The sequence below is a fragment of the Notolepis coatsorum genome (genome assembly GCF_963971535.1).
Source record: "Notolepis coatsorum genome assembly, chromosome: 6".
NCBI classification, from domain to species: Eukaryota; Metazoa; Chordata; class Actinopteri; order Aulopiformes; family Paralepididae; genus Notolepis; species Notolepis coatsorum.
Genome location: NC_140170.1, coordinates 71,479,339 through 71,500,253, shown reverse-complemented (window position 1 = coordinate 71,500,253; position 20,915 = coordinate 71,479,339). Strand labels below are relative to the sequence as shown.

General features: G+C 44.8%; 1 protein-coding gene across 1 annotated transcript in view; it reads right to left on the bottom strand.

Annotated features, from left to right (window-relative positions):
- Window positions 1–20,915, bottom strand: part of rhobtb3 (Rho related BTB domain containing 3) — a gene marked incomplete at its 5' end in the record, with an annotated part of 189,879 nt that overhangs the window by 30,156 nt on the left and 138,808 nt on the right. Inside the window, 2 exons of the mRNA XM_084315621.1 lie at window positions 15,109–15,278; window positions 17,679–17,788. Coding sequence (XP_084171747.1) covers window positions 15,109–15,278; window positions 17,679–17,788 — 280 coding nt within the window. The remainder of the gene's footprint in view (window positions 1–15,108; window positions 15,279–17,678; window positions 17,789–20,915) is intronic.

Below are 20,915 nucleotides of genomic sequence, written 5' to 3'. Positions count from 1 at the left end.
TTTCTTCAGTGCTGTTCTGAGGGGATGAATGCAACATGGTCCCCCCCGGTGACCGACAGCCAGGGGGAGGCGGGGCTTTCATCTCAGGAATGTTATACGATTTTCCTCCATACTCCACAGGTCCCTCCAGCTAATCCTCCTCTTCTCTACACTTTCCCAGTTCATCCACTGTCCCTGCTTAGCCCGGGCCAAAGCCTTTGCACACCTCACTACTTCCTCTTGTCGACATAGCTGCTCCACTACCAGCTTTCTGTGGGACCTGCTTTGCTCCATACATACATCATGTCTGTAAGCCTAAGAGCTGCCTCTGCTTCCTGTAATGCCTGTATTGGCTTCCATGACCCCCCTCTAGTTGGATTTGGGCAGCAGGCAGTACTCTGAGCAGCAGACTGGTCTCAGTACCATCTACTAGGGGTGGACGGTATGGTCTAAAATTTATATCACGGTATAATTTGAAGCATAGACGGTAACGGTATATATCACGGTATCAGTGTTTCCTTTAGAATAATTTTTTTTGCCTGATAGGCAGGCTATATAAAGAATGACATCCTCAAGGCATGTAGATTTATAATATTTTAACTTAAAACTAGGCTACTTTTGCGTATAAAGTCATTATATTCCAAATAAAATAAGTCCCGAGTCGAGACTCCGTGCTGCTCCCATTGCAAACAGCGAGGCTGGATGCTGGATTTTGCTAGAAGCATATGTAGCTGCAGAGCCGCAGAACCATGGGCGCTTTCAGGAGCCATTGGCAATTCAGCCGTTGGGTGGGGGGGCGCTGTTGAGTGGGCCTGTGACCAAACCTAAAAGCGCCCATGGTTCTGCGGCTCTGCAGCTACATGCTATTCGCAACTCCACTGCTGCAGCCGTCCTCCCGCTGCAGCCGTCGTTATCATAACACTACACACATATCATAATGTTTACAGCAAACTGTAGTTGATCACCAGGTATGTTTTATTAACGTAGAATAATTCATATAAGAAAAACGATAGGGAAATCCCTTACCTTTCTCCACTGGTTAAAAATGCCAGGAACTGAAATTGAAACTTGCTGTGCGCCGCGGTGATATGTGTTTATTATGAAATGACAATTGCGTGTTGACATGCCCACTGCGCGAAGCCTCCTAAATAACTTTTCCCAGTTTGCACATATCTATTATCTATGACTAATTCTATCTATTTTTAGGGGCAAATGCGATTGAAATAGTCGCGCTGTGGTTACATGACGTCATTGCTCTTTTAGAGCTGCTCTACCGGTTACATGGTATAGTCAAAATCCATACCGTAGAGCAAATTCATACCGTTTATACCGTATACCGTTTATACCGTCCACCCCTACCATCTACACCCTACAGCTGTTCTCTCGGGCCTCAGTACCATCTACAATACATCCTCCTACAGCTCTTCTCTCTGGCCTCATCACCATCTACATCCTCCTACAGCTCTTCTCTCTGACCTCAGTACCATCTACATCCTCCTACAGCTCTTCTCTCTGGCCTCAGTACCATCTACATCCTCCTACAGCTGTTCTCTCTGGCCTCAGTACCATCTACATCCTCCTACAGCTCTTCTCTCTGGCCTCAGTACCATCTACATCCTCCTACAGCTCTTCTCTCTGGCCTCAGTACCATCTACATCCTCCTACAGCTGTTCTCTCTGGCCTCAGTACCATCTACATCCTCCTACAGCTCTTCTCTCTGGCCTCAGTACCATCTACATCCTCCTACAGCTCTTCTCTCTGGCCTCAGTACCATCTACATCCTCCTACAGCTGTTCTCTCTGGCCTCAGTACCATCTACATCCTCCTACAGCTCTTCTCTCTGGCCTCAGTACCATCTACATCCTCCTACAGCTGTTCTCTCTGGCCTCAGTACCATCTACATCCTCCTACAGCTCTTCTCTCTGGCCTCAGTACCATCTACATCCTCCTACAGCTCTTCTCTATGGCCTCAGTACCATCTACATCCTCCTACAGCTCTTCTCTCTGGCCTCAGTACCATCTACACCCTCCTACAGCTCTTCTCTCTGGCCTCAGCACCATCTACATCCTCCTACAGCTCTTCTCTCTGGCCTCAGTACCATCTACATCCTACAGCTCTTCTCTCTGACCAACAGGCTGGTCTCAGTACCATCTACTGTACACCCCCCCCCCCCCCTACAGTGCTCCCCCCTCCTCCTCGGTGGCAGGGCTACTGATATCCTGCAAACTGTGGTTTTCCAGCTCTGGTTGAGCAGCCTTGCCGCGACCTTCAGCCTGTGGAGCTGTTGAGAGGCTGTATTATCCTGCTCTGTGTAATGAAGCTAAAACCTCCACAGACACTGGTCGCTGTGCAACCAGTCAATGTCAGGAGAAACAGAACCCTCTCAGGCAGACCTGCGGACTCTTTGTTACTACTGTAGTGTGGTAGTGAAAGGGTTAACCTTCTGTAGTGTGGTAGTGAAAGGGTTAACCTTCTGTAGTGTGGTAGTGAAAGGTTAACCGTCTGTAGTGTGGTAGTGAAAGGGTTAACCTTCTGTAGTGTGGTAGTGAAAGGGTTAACCTTCTGTAGTGTGGTAGTGAAAGGATTAACCGTCTGTAGTGTGGTAGTGAAAGGGTTAACCTTATGTAGTGGTAGTGAAAGGATTAACCGTCTGTAGTGTGGTAGTGAAAGGGTTAACCTTCTGTAGTGTGGTAGTGAAAGGTTAACCGTCTGTAGTGTGGTAGTGAAAGGGTTAACCTTATGTAGTGTGGTAGTGAAAGGGTTAACCGTCTGTAGTGTGGTAGTGAAAGGATTAACCTTCTGTAGTGTGGTAGTGAAAGGTTAACCGTCTGTAGTGTGGTAGTGAAAGGATTAACCTTCTGTAGTGTGGTAGTGAAAGGTTAACCGTCTGTAGTGTGGTAGTGAAAGGATTAACCTTCTGTAGTGTGGTAGTGAAAGGTTAACCTTCTGTAGTGTGGTAGTGAAAGGGTTAACCGTCTGTAGTGTGGTAGTGAAAGGGTTAACCGTCTGTAGTGTGGTAGTGAAAGGATTAACCTTCTGTAGTGTGGTAGTGAAATGATTAACCTTCTGTAGTGTGGTAGTGAAAGGTTAACCTTCTGTAGTGTGGTAGTGAAAGGGTTAACCGTCTGTAGTGTGGTATTGAAAGGGTTAATCGTCTGTAGTGTGGTAGTGAAAGGTTAACCGTCTGTAGTGTGGTAGTGAAAGGGTTAACCCTTTGTCGTGTGGCTGTGAAAGGGTTAACCTGCTGTATTGTCGCAGTGAAAAGGGTTAACCATTTGGAAGTGCGGCAGTGAAAGGGTTAATAATAGTTTCAGATAGCAGGCTACTCTTCATAATTACTGATCCTCACGCATGAGCAATGAACGCCTCATCTCTGGGTCTCTGGCTCCCGGCCTCAGTGCCGGTTCATTTCTCACACTGGCTCCTTACTCTGTGCGCGTTGTGGGCTTAAACTAATTGACTTCATGCTGGCGCACAGCGCTCGAGGAGGATCGTCACGGCCCTGCGCCCTGATAACCACAAATCTTCTGCACTTAAATCAAATTAATTTGTATAGCCCGAGATCACATGGAATAGCCCCCATGGGCTGTACAAGTCTTCTTGTACAAGTCAAGAAGAAACATCACAAAAGATCAAAAACGAAAAACACAGTAAAGATCCGAAATATGTAACACTCCCAGACACTTCATTCCAAAAAATGGAATCCCTGAAATGCACTGCTATATTACGACTCATCAAATAGTTTTCGGCTAAATTACATGAATTACATGAATGACGCAACCGGGCTGTTTCATTTTGTGGGTACGATCATTTGTAATTAAACGTTAGACAGGGAGGCTACAGGGAGTGTAGTTACACTGATTGACTAGCAGCTGGCGCTAGTTTCCATGTATGTCAAAGGGACACATCTTACAGCAAGCAAATTATGTTCACATCCATAAACAGCTGCGCTGAATTTCCCCGAGGGGATCAACAAAGTATACATACATAATATAACAAATATATTATCTTCTATTGACTGAATTGTCTTGTGACACAGGAGTAACACGGACACTTCAAATGTATTCATATTTATAATACCTTAAAGAACCAGTACAATGATGTTAAAGGTGCTGTATGTGGCATTTCCTTTGTTAAAATAAGTGGTATACGTGTTCAAATAATAGCTCTACATTGGGCGGCTACGTGGTGCAGTGGGCAATACTGGAGACGCTGGGTTCGCCTGTTCGAGCCCAGCGCTCCACATTGCTTTCAGTTTAGCTGGTCGTCCGTACTAATACACATTGGCAGTATTAGGGGGTGGGAAACTGATGGGTGGGGATCGGGCGTTGTGGACAGCGACTCCTACAGGTCGGTTGGTGCGCCTGCGCAGTAGAATCAGGAAGCGATGGGGGCGGCGCCCCTCCAAAGCGCAGACCCCTGACGCTGAAAGATCGCGCCGCGCAGGTGAAAAGATGCGACTGCTGTTAACTCGAGTATCGGAGGGGACTCGTGCTATGTATGACTTAGTCCACATTGCAGCCGGCTTGTGGGAGGCAAGAAACAGCGTTCGAGACAGGGGAGGGTTGAATTGGATGATACGAAATTGGGATGGGAGCATGGGCGGAGTTTATGGGGGTTCAGGGGGTGCATTGCACCCCCTGGTGGCCGGGGGTGAAATTGCCTTTTTTTTTTTTTTTTTTAAATCAAGATTATTTTTATTTTAATAAAATTATAATAATTGTGAGAAACAAATCTGAATTCTATTATGTTTTGTTTTACAATACATTCATTTTATAGTAGTAATCATGTCACATTATAAGGCGAACCTTCTGTAGTGTGGCAGTGAAAGGGTTAACGGCAACGCGCGGCCAGCAGCAGCAGCAGCAGCGCGATACAAAGCCACTTATTCTGAGATGATAATTAATGTATCTGGATAACCAATGCACGAATTTTGTCGAGGCAGGTAGCGTTATTTCGGGAAAATTGATATCTATAGCCTGGTATATTTTTCGTCCACGAAAAATGGAGGCTGTAATAATTATTATTGCTCGAGAGTCTCTATGAATAATAATAATTAGAGCCTATGTCAGTTAAAAATGATCCCCCGTAGTGCTGTGTGTGTGAGTGTGTGTGTGTGCTGCTGTACTACCTAAATAAAATAAAAAATTAGGGGTTAGGGCATTGTAAAAACGCTAAAATAATAAAATAAAGGTCCAAAAAAATCGCGCTCGCCCGCTGCGCGTGCGCGCGGGTATAGTTCGCCAAGCAGTCGCACCCCCTGGCGTCAAGTTCAAACTCCGCCTATGGATGGGAGAAAAATAGAAAATGGGAGAAAAAGTGGATAAAAAAAAATAATAATAGCTCTACATTCTGACAGCCATCACTGATATATAGTTTGGTCAGTAACATGGGTCTCCCAGTCCCTCCTGCTCTGCAGTAAACACAAAATACATGTTATGTTATCCCGTTCCAACTTTATCCAATCAGGAAAGAGAATTCCACACTGCATAAATGGTCTGACAAAGGATGGTCATCTTGACAAGAGTGTGTTTGGCCGAGCAGGTGAAGGAAGCTTTGTTGCGGTACAGGAAGCTCAGACGAGCTTTCACTTTGGCCTGCAGGTGTTTTATGTGAGTAGAGAAGGAGAGGGATGGGTCTAGCCAGAGGCCAAGGTATTTATAAGAGGTAACAAACTCCAGCTCGGAGCCATCGGCACAGGTGATTTTAGGGGTGCTAGCAGTGTCATGCTTTCTGTTAAAGAGCATACATTTAGTTTTCTTGGAGTTGAGAAGAAGGTGGAGACTGTGAAAGGACTGTTCAATAGAGGTAAGACTAATTTGAAGAGTGGATGCCGCAGAGTGGAGTGAAGGGCCTGCTGAGTACAAGATGGTGTCGTCAGCGTATAGATGGATCTGTGAATTTCCAGCAGCCTTGGCTACATCGTTGATGTAGATAGAGAACAGCTCCAATCTGTCTACCCTCCCCCATTTATCCACCTTTTGTCTCCCCCCCTTTCAACCCTCTCCAGCCCTCCCCAACCCATGTCTACCCCCTCCTCCTCCTAACTCACCCCTCCCTTGACTCCTCCAATCCAATCTTTCCAACAGTATCTCACCTGGGCACAACCCATCTTCTCTGACTATAAGGATCTACGTATCCCATGTCTCACATCACGGAGCCCGTTATGAGACCCCCCCCCCCTCCCCGGCCAGGGGTTTCGCTGGGTCTCTCAAACCAATTCTCCTGGGTTGTAAGCAAATACACTTATAACAACAACTATGGTCCAAGTCATGGTTAATTCTTACACAGAAGTAATGTCTCTACTACTATGCACTCAACACTGTGCAGCACCCAAGTTCCAACACTGTTTGATGAACATTACTCAGCTGAAAGAATTATACCCTTCCTGCTGACTTGTCGTACAGAACTTGTAAGTCGCTTTGGATAAAAGCGTTCAGCTAAATGAATAAAATGTAATGCGTTACTCCTTCCCGAAGTACCGTCTTCAAAACCGGATAGCAACAGCCGTCTGGGATCTGGCAGCGCTCGACGCTGGGTCTGTTCTGCTCGTCTGTAAATCTAATTTAATTAGGGCTCCGCTGTCCCCCGCGCCGTCCCCTGAGACGCCACTGGCAGTGGGAGTCGGCCGCGCAGATGGCCAACAGAGCCGCTCATCAGCTCCATTGTTTTAAAGGGCGTTTATAGTGAGAGAGGGCCTTTCTGCCGCTTTCACTACTGACCTGAGATCAGTCGGCTCTCGTTTTCTCAAATCAAATCAAATTTATTTGTAAGGCCCGACAACACACGTTAATGTCCCCATGGGCCGGACACGTCTTCTTTAAACAAGTCAAGAAGAAACATCACAATGAATCAAGAACAAAACAAAAACACCATGAAGTCCAAACATTTTAAAATAAATAAAATAAATGAATGCAACACTCCCAGACATACCCCACGCGAAGCTAAGGAAAAACTCACTAAAACCTAGCAATAGGAAAAAATGCACCACAGGCAATGTGGAGGAGAGAAACCTTAGAAGGGCCGTTCAAGGGGGGATCTCCCTTCTTAGATGTCGGTGATAGTAGTGTTGCAATAAAACAGGTGAAACAGTTGGTAAGTATGCACATATACGTGTAATGAAACACAAATAAGTGCATGCAATAGCAACTGAACATTTTGAAAGATTGAAAATAGAGCTGATGGCGGATCCATTTGAGGTATGGGAGCGGTGTAGAGAGGGTCGCATCCTATGTGATCAACAGTCCATAAACAGAGAGGGGAGCAGGAGGAGACGAATGAGACGAAATCTTCACAGGAAACAAGATGCCACTACATAAAAGGTCATGTAAGTGAGTAGATCTGAAATGGGACTATTATCTCAGTCTTAATCTCCAGCCGACCTTCTACTAGTCTATGCGTAGTTCAAGTCCGTATTTCTAACGAGGAAAATCAACAAAGAGAACATGTCCTTATTTACGGCCCTGGTCTGGGGGAGTAGCCGCAGGCGCGCAGGGGGGGGGGCATCACACGCATGCATGCCCTCACACCTGGGAGCTGGCCGTCACGACCGCGATCCTGTACTGTCGGACGCCGAGAGCGTGTCTGAGGGACGGATAAGGGCACTCTGGTCGGCCATTCACTATATCTACACTCCCTACTGAAGGCTTGACATGCATGATGGGGTGTTTCTATAGTTCCCTCGAACACTAGAGGACAGATCTGGTTAACTCTCTCCTGCTCATCTGTTAGATTCACATTCAGATAATTTTATTTATTGTCACAGCTTTTTCTTTTTAAATGTACATACATTCAGAAAAAACGTGAGATGCTTGTTAGATTTGTAAACATAATACACAATGTATATTCTATCTATACAAAACTATAAACTAGATCAACTATAAATAAACTAAAACTATTAACTAAACTATAAACATAATACACAACGTATATTGTATCTATACAAACTATATCTAAAAGCTATAACTATAAACTAAACTATAAACTAAACATAATACACAACGTATATTGTATCTATACAAAATTTACAATAGAGTGTTTGCACTGACGTCACGATTTGGTCAGTAACCCATGTGCGCAGCCATCATGGCGATAAACATTGACGTAAACAACGGGTGATTGCACGCTGAATTTAAGATTTAAGACCATTTGAACATGTCTAAATGCAAAAAAAGTACAGGAAAACGTGTGGAAGCTGCTAGAACATACAGAGAAGGACTTAGTCGGCAGGAAAGGGCGCGATATTCTCATAAACTCAGACTAATAGGTTGTGAAGATCCGTACAAGCTGGCTCCTTCATCTTGGAGTTACGATCCGACAATTCTGCCGTCTATTGCCTATCCCGACATAGTGAACTACCTCGTTTTTCCACCAAGCCCATACACAGATGAAGACCTTAAATCTTACAAATGTTTGGTTGCCTATTCCTACTATTGCCTATTGCCTGGTGTGTGGATGGGTGAGCGAGGCACAGTATCAGCTCATCGATGACATGTCATGTCATGTGTATAGTGAAAGCCAAGGTAGGCGATTCAATAACGTTACTAGATCGACTGATCTTTACATTTGTTAGTACAAATGTTTAGATCTAAATGCTGATTGTTACTTTGGTCGTTCGTTCAGACGGGAGAGGAGAGGAGAGGAGGTGTTTGCCTCCTTTTTTGCACTCTTCTCCCTGATTTGTAATAGCTTTTGGCAATCTGAAGTACTCCAAATGCTTTTCCCGGTCCGACTGATTAGTGTTGGATACGTTTAGTATCGTCCAAATGAGCGACCTCCGGTTTGATGACGCGCTGTGAAAACACTCGTTTTTATTTTATTTTTATACATCTAACCCTAACTAACCTTAATGTCATGCACTTGTCCTAATATACTTACCTACACTGTAGCACTCAACACTTTGATGAACATTGTTACTCAGCTGATAGAGTTGTACCCTTCCTGCTGTCTTGTACAAAACTTGTAAGTCGCTTTGGATAAAAGCATCAGCTAAATGACAAAATGTAAATGTAAATGTAAATAAATGAAAAAGAAAAGGATAAATGACTACAGTGTATGTAATAAGTGCAGCTGTCAGTGCATGTAATAAGTGTGCTTGTGTGGTGTGTAAGTCACTTAACACATTCCCGCCCAAGCACGGAGATCTCCGTGTTTCGATTCCACCCATTGTGGACAGAGGCACGGATATATCCGTGGGAAGTTGTTATTGCTTTTATTCCATTTTCTTTTTTTCTTTTTTATTTTTTTTGCACAAATCTCTCCAATATTCAACACATATCTTTCCACATCACAATATGCAACGTCCAAGATTTGCCTTTTTCTTTTTTTGTAAGAACATACAAAACATGTAAAAGACTCATACAAATACATTAAAAACTGACATGGAAATTAAAAAAAGACTTACGAAAAAAAATACTATACATTGTGCATATATATCCCTGATGCACATACTTTACATGTAGACCGATCTACCTGCGAGCAGGTATGTGCTGCATCTTCTATCGGGATGCCATCCTTCTCCATATTGCATGTGAGAGAATGCGTCTCAGATATATGTAGGTGTGCATGAGAGCATGCATGCATGTGTGTCTCAGATATATGTACGTGGGTACGTGTATCACGTAAGTATGTGTGCATGCCTCATACGTGTGTGTGTGTGCATCTTTCTGGTGTGTGACTGTGCTTTTATTCCATTTTAATAACCTATTCAAGGTCGCCGAGCGGCACTGCAGATTTACCCTACTCTATGAATTCGAGAAGGTGCAATACCGGCCAGATCCTCTTAGGGGCGCTATCGTGCTAATGCAGTGTGCCCTGTGGCTGAACGGATCAGTCTTTTTTCTTTTTTACTTTCAATGGAGATTTCAGTAGCAGGATTCTGGATGTGCAGCATGTAGCTTGGATTACGTTTCGGATCGCAGATTTCACCATGCAATAAGGGGATTTATCATCAGCCAATGGACATATCGATCTACCAGATGGCGATCGATAACGGGGAAATGCTCGGGGGGATCAGCCCGGACCACGGTAAGATCTTTTTCACGTAAATGACAGCCCGATCTGGCATTGTTTTGATAGCCATCCAGGCGATCGGCCTATGTGGCTAGTTAGACGAACACGGTTATTGGTAATCAATAATAATAAACGACGTCCCCCGCCCCCCCCCCCCCCCCCCCTTTCATGCATACATGCTTTGGGATCGTCCCGATCATATGCAGTTTGAGTTATTTCTGTAGCATCTGTAAAACGGAAATGCCATTGGATATAGCGTTAGCAGCTATTAGCCCTATATCTAGCCTTCCAGAAAACATACTAGTCCCAAATCCCGTATAACGCTTATATTCACGGCGCTATAAAATGAGAACCTATTGATGATTTTTTTCTTCTTCTGTAAGCCATTTTGAAGGGACGGTTTATGGACTCAATTGACAATGAGAATGGACAGATAGCAATACTATAAAGTATAGATTTAGCTGTACAAACAGCCCCACGTTTGTTTACATGGCATCCTAGGTATCACCGGTACAGCTCTGTCATGGTTTCATTCATATCTCACAAATAGATCTCAGTTTGTCAGCGTCAGCGGCTCATCCTCCCCCCGGCCCCAGTCAACCACGGTGTCCCCCAGGGCTCCGTGCTGGGTCCCCTACTATTCACCATTTACATGCTCCCCCTCGGTCAGATTATACGTCACTACGGACTCAACTTTCATTGTTATGCTGATGATACTCAGCTCTATATCAGCACCTCACCATCCTCCCAGCTCCCCCCAGTCTGTAGTCAACTGCCTCCATGCCATAAAAACCTGGATGTCAACCAAATTACTGAAACTCAACAGCAAAAAGACAGAGCTCATGGTTGTGGCCCCCAAGGCACTGCTCGGGAAGGTTGGAGATCTCCTCCTCCACGTTGACGGCTGTTCCATCTCCCCGTCTCTCGAAGTCCGTAACCTGGGCGTCAACCTTGACTCCACACTTTCATTTCACTCCCACATCAAATCCGTCACCAAGTCTGCCTTCTACCACCTCAAAAACATCTCCTGTCTCCGACCCTCACTCTCAGACTCTGTGGCTGAGACCCTGATCCACTCATTCATCACCTCCCGGTTGGACTACTGTAATGGAGTCCTGTTCGGGGTACCCAGCAAAGCCCTGGACAGGCTCCAGTATGTTCAGAACTCAGCTGCCAGGGTTCTCACTCACACCAAGCCCTGGCAGCACATCACCCCCACCCTCATCCACCTCCACTGGCTTCCAGTCAAGTTCCGCATCACCTTCAAACTCCTGCTCCTCACCTACAAATCCCTCCATGCCCTCGCCTGTCTGATCTCCTCCACCAATACACTCCATCCCGGAACCTACGATCCTCTGATCTAGGTCTCCTCTCCATCCCTCGCACCAGGTTACAGACTTTTGGGGACAGAGCCTTCAGCGTGGCGTCCCCTACCCTCTGGAACTCCCCCCCCCCCCCAAATCTGCAACGCCCCAATCCTGGACACCTTCAAATCCGCTCTAAAAACACACCTCTTCACCAAGGCTTTTCCCCATCAGTTAGTTTAGATTAGATTAGGTCCATTATCCCTTACCTTCCCTCATCCCCCCTCCCCCCCCCCCCCCCCTATTTTCCTTGCCCTATTTTTTGTCCTGATTGTGAAGCGACTTTGGGTTCTATGAAAGGCGCTATATAAATTTGATCTATTATTATTATTATTATTATTACATTCCCCGGTCTTCTTGACATTAATTAGACTCAGCCCAATGGCCCCGAATGTGTTAAGGTGCCTTTGTGTGTATGCTCACGTTCTATACTACTGACCACCAACATTAAATGGTTGTTATTGTATCTGTGAAGTATTTTGATCATTCATATGCAGCACACACATCTAACCATCGCTCTGTTCCATGTGATTCCACACGCCAATCGTCACTGGAATCTCCCAGGTAAACATAAAAAAAGAAAAAATTATGGCAAAATAAGTGAAAAGGTAGAATAATGTGTTCATAAAACGTATAGTCATAAAGCCGTAGCATATTTCAGGACTGAATGAATGTGTGGAATCACACAGAATCCAGCTAACGGTTAAATCTGTCTGCTGTATCCAAACGAATGGTTAAAACCCCACTAGAACTGGAAGATCCATATGGCGTGTTCTCTGCCGTGGTGGTGGCGGTCACAGTTGATTAGCCTTGTTTACCAAAACCCACGATATGATGTAATTATCCCTGGTGCTGATAAACTAGGGCAGTGCTTTTCAAATTGTGGATCCGGACCCAGACAGGGGGGTCTTAGGGACCACAGCAGCTTGGTAGAGCGTGTCTGGGCCACAGGAGGGTGTAATACATGGTCCAGTATGTCCTTGCGAGCTCGTTTTCACTCACGACATGTGATCTCATGCCAAGCACGGCTTCTGGTTCTGCTGTCGTAGTATATAGTCTGGTAACAGATGCAAATATGAAAATAAAGGAATATCTTATCTTATCTTAATTATTGCTCTCGATGAGCAATAATCGCATGGTCGCCTCCGCCGTCGGTGTGTGAATGTGTGAGTGAATGGGTGAATGTGAGGCATAAGTTGTAAAGCGATTTGGATAAAAGCTGTTAAATGCAGTCCATTTACCATTTAAAGTCTACTACTAGTCTACTGAATCCGCTGCGTTAAATTAAATCAAATACACGTTGAACACGAGAAGAAGACCACAGACGTAGGAGTGGGACTAAGAAATTGTTTTTATTTATAAAGTTGGGGTAAGTTGTCTCGTTTTGCATTTCTTACTACCGGTTTCAGACTACTTTGAGAGTGAATATGAGCGAGAGCCACGTAGGGACGTTGTATTTCTGCAGCCCAGATATGTACTAGTGTTGCATATCTGTTGTTGCAGCTACTGTACAGCAACACTATATTATCACTAGGGATGTCCCGATCCGATCACGTGATTTTTAGAAGATCGGGATCGGAAAAAAAAGCGGGATTATTTTTTATTTCTTTACTTTTTTTTTATTCAACAAACATGACCATGTTCACGTCTTTTTTTTTTATCCACTTTTTCTCCCATTTTAAATTTTTTCTCCCATCCCAATTTTCGTATCATCCAATTCAACCCTCCCCTGTCTTTGAACGCTGTTTCATGCCTCCCACAAGCCGGCTGCAATGTGGACTAAGTCATACATAGCACGAGTCCCCTCCGATACTCGAGGTAACAGCAGTCACATCTTTCCACCTGCGCGGCTCGATCTTTCAACGTCAGGGGTCTGGGCTTTGGAGGGGCCCCGTCCCCGTCGCTTCCTGATTCTACTGCGCAGGCGCACCAGCCGACCTGTAGGAGTCGCTGTCCACAACGCCCGATCCCCACCCATCAGTTTCCCTCCCCCTAATACTGCCAATGTGTATTAGTGCGGACGACCAGCTAAACTGAAAGCAATGTGGAGCGCTGGGCTCGAACAGGGAGGCGAACCTGTTCGAGCCTAGTCTCCAGTATTCGTGGTGAGCGCCTTGCCCACTGCACCACGTAGCCGCCCTCACCATGTTCACGTCTTAAACTCATACTGAGGCCTTAGTTTTGGTTTTAAATTGCATATCATTCATTTATTTATTGTCACACAGAGCAGAAGAATTTTGCCAAAACAAACGCATTTCCTTTGATTTAATTATACATGAAATGATTTATGTCAAGGATGAGGGACATCCACTAGTTGCAGAACTTGCAGTCACCTGATTTTTACAGACGATGGCGCCATTGCTCTCATGAAGCAGTAGGTTCGAGGCGGAGTTTTTTTAGATTACTTCGGTTGCAATGCCTCGCTTGAATGAAGTAAACTTTTCACCTGGATAACGTCAACATTCAGGGTGAATGTAATGTGAGAAATTGGGATGAAAAATAAAATTAAAAACATTTATAATTTTTTTTTATCGGATCAGGAAAGAGCGGTATAGGTAGTGTTGAATCTAGAGGGTGTATGTATGGTTGTAACTAACTGTGGCTGTCCTCTACTACTCCCATGACTGCATATATATCTGTGTCCACTGGAGAACGCTATAGGCGGAGCTTCTACTGTCTACGCCAGGTTGGGAGTATATAAGTCTTGGTTCCCTCCTACTTTTTCTTCTTCCCACACATGCCTCTCCCGGAGAGGAGAACACATGAGCTGTTGTGGTATGAGTCAATGTGAATGAATAAACCGCTGCCAGCAGAGCAAGGCCAAAGATGGAAACCATGCCTCTTGTACATATTATTGTCGCCCTATAGCCATTTCTGTTAACAGGTAGATACTCAAAATCACATGATCATACTCAAAATTTGATCGGGACATCCTTAATTATCACCGACATCCAAGTTGGGGGATCCCAACTTTGAACGGCCCTTCTAAGGTGTCTCTCCTCCACATCGCCTGTGGTGATTTTTTCCTATTGCTAGGTTTTTCTTTACCCTCACTGGGGAATGTCTGGGAATGTTGCATATTTGGATTTTATGGTGGATTTTGTTCTTGATTTATTGTGATGTTTCTTCTTGACTTGTTTAAAGAAGACGTGTCCAGCCCATGGGGACATTAACTTGTGATTTCTGGCTTTACAAATACATTTGATTTGATTTGATTTGATTTGATTTGTAGGTCTTGGGAAGATTAAAATGGGTGACTCACTAAAATTATTCTCTGGAAGTATCTTGTGAATCCAATGCCCCCAAGACATGTTGAATAAAACACTGGAAGCTAGTAGTTTACTGGTCTGAAAGCAGCACGCATGTTGAATAAAACACTGGAAGCTAAGCTAGTAGTTTACTGGTCTGCAAGCAGCAAGCATGTTGAATAAAACACTGCAGGCTAGTAGTTTACTGTTGTTCCATTAGCTGCTACACAATAATCTGACAAATGAGTTTTGGGCGACAAAAATATTCATACTGAAAGTGTGTGTGTCTGTGTCTGTGTGTGTGTGTGTGTGTGTGTGTGTGTGTGTGTGTGTGTGTGTGTGTGTGTGTGTGTGTGTGTGTGTGTGTAGGGGTAGGTAATTGGAGTTATCGGCATGGCAACTCCCATCTCAGATGAATCAGCTAACGGCGCCTCAAGAAGTGAATTTCTCTGCTCCATTAGGTTCACGCTGGACCCTAGAGGCTGCTGTTGTGCAGTACACCCACCAGGACAGCAGGTGTCAGTGTAGAGGTACTCCAGGAAGGACAGGAAGGTGTCAGAGGAGACGCCGTGGATGGGCACCACCCGGCTCCGCGCCTCGGCGTACTTCCCGCTAAACATGGCCGCCATGACGTCACAGCGCGCCACGAGCACCGCGCGGTGAGCCGGCAACACGCTCCCTGGAACACACACACACACACACACACACACACACACACACACACACACACACACACACACACACACACACACACACACACACACACACACACACACAAACATACTCACACATAAAAACACACACACACACACAGACATTAATGGTACGGTATGGAGATTGAACCACAGTGCTGTAATTGACCATATTGATCTTTCCGCAATAAGGAACCCAACCTGAGCATGACAGAAGATAAAAATGGCCGTCATGTGAACGTGGTCCTCAGCTGGTTGTGGCACGTGGACCAGGCAGCCAGGAGAGTACATGTTGATATCCCTTCTGAACAGGTTTATGCACCAAAAAGCCAGGCCAGACATCAACGAGGACGTGCCATTTTCATTCCATTAGGGAAACTTAAAGGACTTAAAGGGCCACTTCACCCCAAAAAAGGCCAAGTGAATTATGTTTGGCTGTTAAACTGAGTCTAGTCTGGTGAAGCGTTAAGTGTTATTAACAGTGGGGCTAAAGGAGACGTGTACTTTGACATTTAGAGGGGGAAAAATCCCTGCATTAAAGGGGGCTTCACCAAAAAACAATGCAGATTTATTTTGCACATAATCGCATACACATCCATGCACACATTCATTTGGTTTGACAGTTATTGAGAGTAAAAATAATTGAATATAGCCACCAGTGATGTTATCCGGGACAATGAATCCTTGTGCCGTGTTAATTACAGTTCCGTGAAATGATGTAGATATAAAAATAGCAATAACTTGTTTTATAGGGACTGATACCTTATCATCTCATTGGCATCACTGGTGGCCGTATTCAATCTCATTTACTCTCAATAACTGTCAAACTAAACGAATGTGTGAAATGGTGTTTAGAGAGTTTTTGGATGTGTGTGAGATTATGTGCGAAATAAACCAGCGTTGTTTTTTTGGTGCAGTGACACATTTACAAAAATGTGTCAGTCGTGAAGAAAAGCAAACTAAAACTATAAATGTCAAAGTACACGTCTCCTTAAGCGCCACTAACACTCCTTAACACTTAACGCTTCACCAGAACAGAACCAGTCTAACAGCCAAACCTAATTCACTTGGCCTTGTCATGAGCTACGGCCTGTCGTTAGGGGTGTAACTTCAATTTACCTGTAAAATAACAACACATGAAGTTGCTGGTCATAAACCGTGAAATAATCGACCTTGCTCAGTGGCGTCGTTACCACGACGACGGCTCTCTGTGCGGTCGATTCTTAGCACGGAAATAACACAAAAAGCACCACGGGATCCGGAGGGAAGGCAGAAGTTAACTAGTTGAGCCGGAGTCACAAGTTGGCGTCTACAGGAAATGTCCAAAGCTAAGTCAATGAACCGTTGGCATTAAAAGGGCATTAGCCCTGCCGGAATGTAGAGAGGCCATATATAAAAAGAACCATCTAGACTAGAGACTCTCTGAGTGTACAAAAACTGGGATAACGAGCTCTCGGCACAGAGAGATCACAACAGCGCTACTACAGGATACACAGAGTACACAAATCATTAGTGATGTCGCCTCCTCTCATGACAAAAACGCCGCTTTCTGACTGTAGGCGAACAATGACGTTTTTTTTCTGTCTGTCCTTTGTAGTCTTCAAAGGCTGACTAGGTGAAAATGACGATCCCATTGATTTATCCACTTCGCAGTCGTGCGATGGAGAGAGTGAGGAGACGAGCTAAAGATTTTTGGAGCCTTGAGGAGCGGATTGTGGACAAGAGGGTGCAATCCAATACTAGGGTATATTTAGTGTTTAGTGTGTAGTGTGTGAGATGTCCTCCTTGGGCCGCACTCACAAGTTGGAGATACAGGTTTTTTATTTCCCCCCCTGCATTGATCCCCTCTGCGCCCCCGTTAGGACACACTTATTGATTCAGAAGGACTTTGGAACGTTCCTAGTGGATTTCTGGGTTTTGGGTTTTTGAGTGCAATTCGGGGAAAAGCTTTTTGGCAATTTCTTAATGTGAGGTGACGGGGAGGGTAAGACTCCAGCAAGGCGGCTCTGTAAGTAATTTTTACTGACGTAGGGGGGGGTTACGAGCATCAGCAAATCAGCGTTGTCTTTCTGTGCCCGTGATAATGAGTTAACAAAGCCTCTTTCCTCCATTGTGCACTGGGGCTGGGCGATCAATCAGTTTTTTTGTCTTCCCACGATCATGAAAACAAGATAATCGAGATAAAAGTATTATCGTGCCGCATGCCGCGTTGCTCTCCTTTAGTCTTGTGTTGTAAAATCAGTCGTCGTCATGTGATGTTCTCAGATCAATGGGCAATCATGTTTAATAATCGCAATTTCAATATCAATCAAAAATAATGGAGCAGCCCTATAGCATGCATACTATGAGTGCCGTGTCCCTGTAGTGTGTGTGTGGTCTGGACCTGCCTTGCACCATGAAGATGACGTCAGAGTAAAGAGGAGAATTGAAGAGGTTGACCAGCGTCTGGGGACCAAGCTGAGCTGCCCGAGCGCTGGGAGTGTCCCGGGAGGCCTGCGCACACACACACACACACACACGCACACACACACACACACACACACACACACACACACACACACACACACACACACACACACGCACACACACACACACACGGGCACAGACACACACACACAGGGAGAGAGAGAGACAGAAGGAGATATGTTTATGCAGAGACAAACACACATGCACAGAGAGAGAGAGAGAGAGAGAGAGAGAGAGAGAGAGAGAGAGAGAGAGAGAGAGAGAGAGAGAGAGACACACACACACAGACACACACAGAAAGAGGGATATGTTTGTGCAGACAGGGCTTCTACACAAAATCCTCTCATAGGTGTATTTAAGAAACTAACATAGCCTACATACACACACACTCTCTCCATCTCTGTCTCTATCTCTCTCTCCCTCCCTCTCTGTGTGTGTGTCTGTCTCTCTCTCTCTCTCTCTCTCTCTCTCTCTCTCTCTCTCTCTCTCTCTGGTGCTTACAGACATGATTACCATTCTATGGCTTCCTTCCCACCTCCCCCCAGCATACAGATCGCCTGCCTGCCAGTCTCATACAGATCGCCTGCCTGCCAGTCTCATACAGATAGCCTGCCTGCCAGTCTCATACAGATAGCCTGCCTGCCAGTCTCATACAGATCGCCTGCCTGCCAGTCTCATACAGATCGCCTGCCTGCCAGTCTCATACAGATCGCCTGCCTGCCAGTCTCATACAGATAGCCTGCCTGCCAGTCTCATACAGATAGCCTGCCTGCCAGTCTCATACAGATAGCCTGCCTGCCAGTCTCATACAGATAGCCTCACTGCCAGTCTCATACAGATCGCCTGCCTGCCAGTCTCATACAGATCGCCTGCCTGCCAGTCTCATACAGATAGCCTGCCTGCCAGTCTCATACAGATAGCCTGCCTGCCAGTCTCATACAGATAGCCTCACTGCCAGTCTCATACAGATCGCCTGCCTGCCAGTCTCATACAGATCGCCTGCCTGCCAGTCTCATACGATAGCCTGCCTGTCTCATACGATAGCCTGCCTGTCTCATACGATAGCCTGCCTGTCTCATACGATAGCCTGCCAGTCTCATACGATAGCTTGCCAGTCTCATACAGATCGCCTGCCTGCCAGTCTCATACAGATAGCCTTCCTTACCGGTCTGATACAGATTGCCTCATCATGGCCGTCTTGGCAGTGAGGCAGGCTGAGTACTTCTGGAGAACAGACCATGAGTCAGGCTCCAACACTAACTCCTTTATAGCCATTAAAATGCATCCAAAGCATACAGTAGGTTATGTAAAACACATAACGAGGTGTGTGTGTGAAACAAGGTGTGTGTGTGTGTGTGTGTGTGTGTGTGTGTGTGTGTGTGTGTGTGTGTGTGTGTGTGTGTGTGTGTGTGTGTGTGTGTGTGTGTGTGTGTGTGTGTGTGTGTGTGCTTGGGAGGGGAGGGTGTGTACGTGCTTGCCTATAGCATAAATGTGCATGACTGCATCTTGCTACCACTGCTTGACCTTTCCTCTGTCAGTTGAACCACACAGCGTTAGCATGTCAATTGAACCACACAGCGTTAGCATGTCAGTTGAACCACACAGCGTTAGCATGTCAGTTGAACCACACAGCGTTAGCATGTCAGTTGAACCACACAGCGTTAGCATGTCAGTTGAATCACACAGCGTTAGCATGTCTGTTAGCATGTTGGTTAATGTTCACAGCAGCATGAAGTATGTGAGTCGAACACTCTTTCATTTAGTAAATGACTTCCGATTGATTTAGAAACCGATTCCTCGCTTCCTAAACTATATTTCAATTTGTCTCAGTGGTTGGTTTAAATGAGAAGCACCCCTCCCCCCACAGGGAACCAGATCGAATAGGGACGGCTAAGGTGTCTGTTCGTGACTGTGTGTGTGTGTGTGTGTGTGTGTGTGTGTGTGTGTGTGTGTGTGTGTGTCAGCGTGTGTCACTGTGTCAGCCTCTCTCTAAAGAACTGCCTCAGGAGTAAGACCTAGTTCCATCCAGATGGCCTACACCGTGCCAAGGGCTTGTCACAGATATAGCCATGTCGTGTCTCCTGACCTGTCTCTAAATATTCAGCTTTGTACACACAGAGTTTCCCCATGCCTCTAAATATTCAGCTTTGTACACACAGAGTTTCCCCATGCCTCTAAATATTCAGCTTTGTACATACGGAGTTTCCCCATGCATCTAAATATTCAGCTTTGTACATACGGAGTTACCCCATGCATCTAAATATTCAGCTTTGTACATACGGAGTTACCCCATGCATCTAAATATTCAGCTTTGTACATACGGAGTTACCCCATGCATCTAAATATTCAGCTTTGTACATACGGAGTTACCCCATGCATCTAAATATTCAGCTTTGTACATACGGAGTTACCCCATGCATCTAAATATTCAGCTTTGTACATACGGAGTTACCCCATGTATACAACAGTATTATAAAGTAAAGTGAGGGGTGTATACAACAGTATTATAAAGTAAAGTGAGGAGTGTATACAACAGTATTATAAAGTAAAGTGAGGGGTGTATACAACAGTATTATAAAGTAAAGTGAGGAGTGTATACAACAGTATTATAAAGTAAAGTGAGGAGTGTATACAACAGTATTATAAAGTAAAGTGAGGAGTGTATACAACAGTATTATAAAGTGAGGAGTGTATACAACAGTATTATAAAGTGAGGAGTGTATACAACAGTATTATAAAGTGAGGAGTGTATACAACAGTATTAAAAAGTAAAGTGAGGAGTGTATACAACAGTATTATAAAGTAAAGTGAGGGGTGTATACAACAGTATTATAAAGTAAAGTGAGGAGTGTATACAACAGTATTATAAAGTAAAGTGAGGGGTGTATACAACAGTATTATAAAGTAAAGTGAGGAGTGTATACAACAGTATTATAAAGTAAAGTGAGGAGTGTATACAACAGTATTATAAAGTGAGGAGTGTATACAACAGTATTATAAAGTGAGGAGTGTATACAACAGTATTATAAAGTGAGGAGTGTATACAACAGTATTATAAAGTGAGGTGAGGAGTGTATACAACAATATTATAAAGTGAGGAGTGTATACAACAGTATTATAAAGTAAAGTGAGGAGTGTATACAACAGTATTATA